The 5,579-nt window shown below is 38.8% G+C and overlaps 1 protein-coding gene across 4 annotated transcripts in view; it reads right to left on the minus strand.

Moving 5' to 3' along the window:
* Positions 1-5,579, minus strand: part of PER3 (period circadian regulator 3) — a 45,702-nt gene that overhangs the window by 5,260 nt on the left and 34,863 nt on the right. For 2 of the 4 annotated variants that reach the window (XM_023535593.1, XM_023535591.1), the window contains exon 18: positions 4,345-4,542. In XM_023535593.1, coding sequence (XP_023391361.1) covers positions 4,360-4,542 — 183 coding nt within the window. In that variant the 3' untranslated portion in view covers positions 4,345-4,359. Of the gene's footprint in view, positions 1-466; positions 481-4,344; positions 4,543-5,579 lie in introns of those variants that run through there. The other 2 variants (XM_011368479.2, XM_023535592.1) reach the window with 2 other exon arrangements.

Consider the following 5,579-nt stretch of genomic DNA (forward strand, 5'->3'; position numbering starts at 1 on the left):
TAATGGACGATTTAAAGCAAAAACAGTAACAATTTTACTGTGGGTTCGTAATACGTGTAGAAGTAAAATGTATGATAAAAATAGCTCCAAAGACAAGGGAAAATGGAAGTACTCTGTTTTAAGATTCTTAGACACAAAGTGATACGTATAATACCTGAAAGTAGACTATGATAAGTAAAAAATGCACTTGTAAATCTTGGAGCAATGACTTAAAAAAAAGAAAAAATGGAAAAAGAGAGGTATAGCTAAGAAGCCAACAATGGAGAGAAAACAGAATCATTAAAAGTACACCACTGACCCAGGAGGAGGAGGGGAGGACGAGAAAGGAGCAAAGAGCAGAGGAGACGAAGGTAAAACGAGTAGCGAGATGGAACGTTACTCAACCGTGACCCTCGCATTAAATATAAACGGTCTCAGTGCTCCAGTTGAAAGGCAGAGGCTGCCACGTGGATAAAAAAGCAACACCCGACTACGTGGTGGCTACCAAAAATCAAGCTTAAATATAAAGATACACATCAGTTAAAAGCAAAAAGATGGAAAAATATGCCGTGAAAGCACTAATCAAAATAAAGCTGGTGTGGACACACTGGTATCAAAGTCGACTTCAGAACAAGGCGTGTTTCACAATAAAGGGATCAGTTCATCAAGAGGACACAACAGTCTAAATCTGTGTGTGCCTAATAAATGAGCTTCACAATACATGAAACAAAACTGACTAGACTGCAAGAAAAAAGAGACGGCGTCTCGATTAGATTTGGACAATTTAACAGCCTATATTTAACAGTCTTAATAACTGATAAAACTGGTGGATAGAAAATCAGGAGGTAAAAGGTGGGACCAACAATATTAGCCAACTCGCTCTAATTTACAGAAGACACCACTCAACAACTAGAGAACACACGTTCTTTTCAAGTGCATGAGAAGCGTTTATTAAGAGAGACCAAATTCTAGACCATTAAACAAGCCTCAGTAAATTAAAAACAAACAAACAAATAAGATTTTTTGACTGCAATTAAATTAGAAACCAATAAAAATCTGGAAAAAATTGCAAACATTAGAAAATTAAATACATTTCTAATAACCTATGGTCAAAGAAGAACTCACAGAAAAATTAGAAAGTATTTTAGACTGAATGAAAATAAAAACAGCCATATCAAAATTTGAGGGATGAAACTACAGCAGTGCTTAGAGGGAGATGAAAAGTATTAAATGTTTACATTAAGAAAAAAAAAAAGATCTCAAACCAATGGTCTAAACTTCCACCTTAAGAGATCAGAAAAAGAACAAATAAAATCCGAAGTAAAAAGAAAGGAAATCATAAAGATTAGAGTAGAAATTAATAAAATACAAAATCAAAAAACAAAAGGGGAAAAAAGCCCAATGAAACAAAAAATTGCTTCTTTGAAAAGTTAATAAAATTGGTAAACATACAGCCAGAATAATCAGGAAAAATTCTTGATAAGATTACTATAGATTCTACAGACATTAAAAGAATAAGAGAATAATATAAATAAATTTATGACAATAAATTCAACAACTCGATGAAATGGACAAACTCCTTGCAAAGTACAACTTACTAAAGATCACTCAAAAAGAAACAGATAACCGGTAGGTCCTGTCTATTAAAGAAAATAGATTTGTTGTTAAAAAGAACCTTCTCACAAACAAAACCTCAGGCCCAGATGGCTTCACTGGTGAATTCTACCAAGCACGCAAGGAAGACGCCAGTAACAGCGATTCGGCACAAAGACAGAGGGGAGGGAACCATTCCCAACTCATTTTTCGGGCCAGCATTACCGATACCAAAAGCAGATAAACACATTACAAGAAAAAAAACAATAGAGCAACATTTCTCAGAATAGTTGCAATGATCCCTAACAAAATATTAGGATACAGAATCCAGCAATACAGTAAAAGGATAAAATAGCATGACCAAGTACAGGTTAATTTAATATTTGAAAATTAATTAATGTAATTCACCATATTAATAAAATAAGGGAGAAAACCATATGATTATCTCGAGAAAGCATCTTGGCAAATTAACAGTAGAAAGGAAATTCCTCAGTCTTATTGATAAAGAACATTTATGGAAAAACCATATTTCACATCATACTTAATTGTGAAAATTTGACTGCTTTCCCTCCAAGACTGTGAACAGAGCAGGAATGTCTCTCTCTCTAATTCTATTCAACACTGCACTGGGGTCTTAGCCAGTCCAATAAGGCAAGACAAATAAATAAAGGTATACAGGTCAGAAAGGAAGAAATACAATCATATTTGCAGACGGCAAAATTGTCTATGTAGAAAAGTCCTACAATATAGAACCTACAAACGTGCTACCAAAACTTACAAGTGAATTTTGCAAGACTTCAGAATACTAAGTTCAAAATACGACATTTGATTGGCTTTCTATATGCTAACAATGAACAACTGGAAATTGAAACTTTAAAATGTCACTACAGCATCAAAAATGTGAAATCCTTAGGGGTAAATTTAGCAAAATATGTATAACACCTGTACACTGAAAACTACAAGACATGGCTGAGAAAAGTTAAAGACCTACATGAAAAGAGAAACACATCATGCTTGTGAATTACAGCGGTCCCCAATCTTTCTGGCACCAGGGACTGGTGCTTCTACGAGAATCTAATGCCCGATGATCTGAGGCGGAGCTGAGGCGGTGATGCTGGCGCTGGGGAGTGGCTGCAAATACAGATGAAGCTTCGCTCGCTTGCCGCTCACCTCCTGCCGTGTGGCCCAGTTCCTAACAGGTCACAGATTGGTACCAGTCTGCAGCCCCGGGGATTGGGGACCCCTGAATTAGAAGACTCAATACTGTTAGGGTGACAATTCTTCCCAAACTGGCCTATAGATTCAACATGATATTCAGTTGAAATCCTGGGAGGCTTTTTTCTAGAACTAATAACCTGATTCTATGTTTTATATAAAAAGGACCTACGATATCCAAAATTATTTTGAAAAGAAGAATGAAGTCAGAGGACTTTGACCCACTAGAGCTGAAACTTACTTGGAAGCCACGTCACTCCAGAGTGGGGGATTACCCGAATGGTGGCCGTGAGCGGAAAGAAGAGCGTCCAGAAACAGACCCGGACATATGTGACTAATGCTGTTTTCAACAAAGGTAATTCGGGGGGGGGAAAGATGAATCTTTTCAATAAATGGGGCACGAACAATTAGATATCCATATACAAGGAACGTTTATAGACCCTCACCTCACACCATACATAAAAATTAACTGAAAATGGATCACACACCTAATTATAAAAGCTAAACCTATAAAACTTCCAAGACGGGAGACTTCTTAGGGAGTTCTAGTTAGGCAATGGTTTCTTAAAAAGAATACACGAACACAACCTACTAAAAGAAAAAAAAATTGATCAACTGAACTTCAACAAAATTAAAAAAACATTTTGCTCTTCAAAATGAAGATAAAGAATAATAAAATGAAAAGGCAAGCCACACACAGGGAGGAAAATTTTGCAAAACAAGTATTTGATAAAGGACTTTTATCCACAATACATACAAAACTCTTAAACTTGATAAGAAACTAACAGGCCACTCCTTCCCCCCTAAAAATAATGGGCAAGAGACTTAAACACATATGATGGCAAAAAGGTACATTAAAATATAAACACCGTTAATCAATAGGTAAATGCAAATAAAAACCACAATGAGACATCACGACATACCCAATAGAATAGCTAAAATTTAAATGGTGGACAATGATGCCCAGTGTGGCCAGGATGTGTGGCAAATTGGGGCTCTCCTACGTTGCTGGCAGGAATACAAAATGTTATAGCCACTTGGGAAAACAGTTTGGCATACTATACACATGACCTAGCAATTTCATTCAGACTCAAATGTTCACAGCAACATTATTCATAATAGCTCCAAACTGGAGACCCAATAACCATCACCTGGCGAATGGATATCCGTACAATGCGATTCCACTTAGTAATAAAAAGGAACAAACTGCAAACACAACACAAATGACTCTCAATGCACCATGCTCTCTGAAAGAATCCTGACGCGAAAGACTGCATGCGGGACTGTTCAATTTATAGGAACTCATAGAAAAAACTAAAGTGACGGAAAGCCAATTAGTGGCTGCCAGAAGCTAGAGGCTCAGGGCAGGGCACTGCCTGCAAAGGATCACAGAACTTTTCCGGTGACAGAGATGTTCTATACAGTGATTGTGCAGGTGGTTGCACTAATGTATACATCTGTCAGAATTCTGGTTTTGTGCATCTAAATTTGATATATTTATCATATGTAAATACACCCCAATAACGCTTACAAAAAGAAAAAGGAAACACAAACTTTACTTCCACGCCAGTGCTAAACCCGACAGCCCACCACGCAGGGACCTCCTGGCGACGGAGCTGGAAGGATCTGTGTCGGTCCAGTACCTGCTGCTGCAGAGCCCAATCTGCACGGAGCCTCCTTGTGAAGTGACGCTGCGGACAGGTCGCTGGCAGTAAAACCACAGTTCTTCTTCCCACCGTTGCCTGTAACGCACTGCTAGAAAGGACACGAAAAAATTAACATCTCAAGCAATTTTCCAAAGGAACTAGGAGATCCGCAACTCCACGTGTTAAACAGAATAAAATGAACAGCTATGACTGAGAAGTGAGGCATTTTTCAGCCTGTCGCCTTTGCACATAATATTAGATACTACAGGCCGCAGACCAACAGGTGTGTACTTTACTTCTTTTGCCAGTTAGAAAATACACATGGAGCACTTCATATGCTCTAAGCAGTGTTCTAAATGCTAGGAACATAATAGTGAGCAACACAAAGTCCCAGCTATCCTGGAGCTTATACAGAAGAACTACACAAATACTCCTTCGTCCCATCCTCAGAATGAACTATGCCATCTTTCAAATAAGCAGACACAGGCAGAGCTAGGTTAAAGACCTGGGCCGAGCTAAGCCACCTAACAAGTGACGGGGCTGGGCTTTGAACCCACGTCTTATTTCACAGCCCAGGTTTTGCTCACAGGGATACACTGCCTGCACTAATATCAGGCTTTCAAAATTGAGCAGTTTTTCTGGCTTTGGATCATTTGTAAAAAAGTGGGGGTGGGGAAGGGCTTTAATACCTTGAAGGGGAGACTAGAGGAAAACTCTGTGTAAATATTCACAGCCCTCTTGGGTCCCATACCTAAATACAGGAATGTCATATTCCAAAGTTCAATCCATCATCTCAGAACGCCTTTTCAGGTCGAGGGATGAAAAGTTAAAGGAAATTGTACGAATGTGAAACTCTAAACCGTCTGCTTTACCGGAAGTCCTGAGGACAAGTGGCTCCTACCTCTAGAGCCACATGTAACCGCTGTCCCACAGCATGCCCAAAGGGGGAAAACTGCTAAACTCCTGTCTTACCAGACCACGTCCCTGTTGCAGGTAAGAAAATACATTTTAAAGGCGATGAACGAACTACGTTTAGTGCCTGGATGTCATATTTTAAGGGGGGCTTAGTTCATGTAGAACATTTGGAAGACAGCACTTTGGGAACAACCTCTCAAAGCAGCTAAGAAACCAGGACACAGCAGATTT

This window comes from Pteropus vampyrus, unplaced genomic scaffold (genome assembly GCF_000151845.1).
Source record: "Pteropus vampyrus isolate Shadow unplaced genomic scaffold, Pvam_2.0 Scaffold142, whole genome shotgun sequence".
Lineage (NCBI taxonomy): Eukaryota > Metazoa > Chordata > Mammalia > Chiroptera > Pteropodidae > Pteropus > Pteropus vampyrus.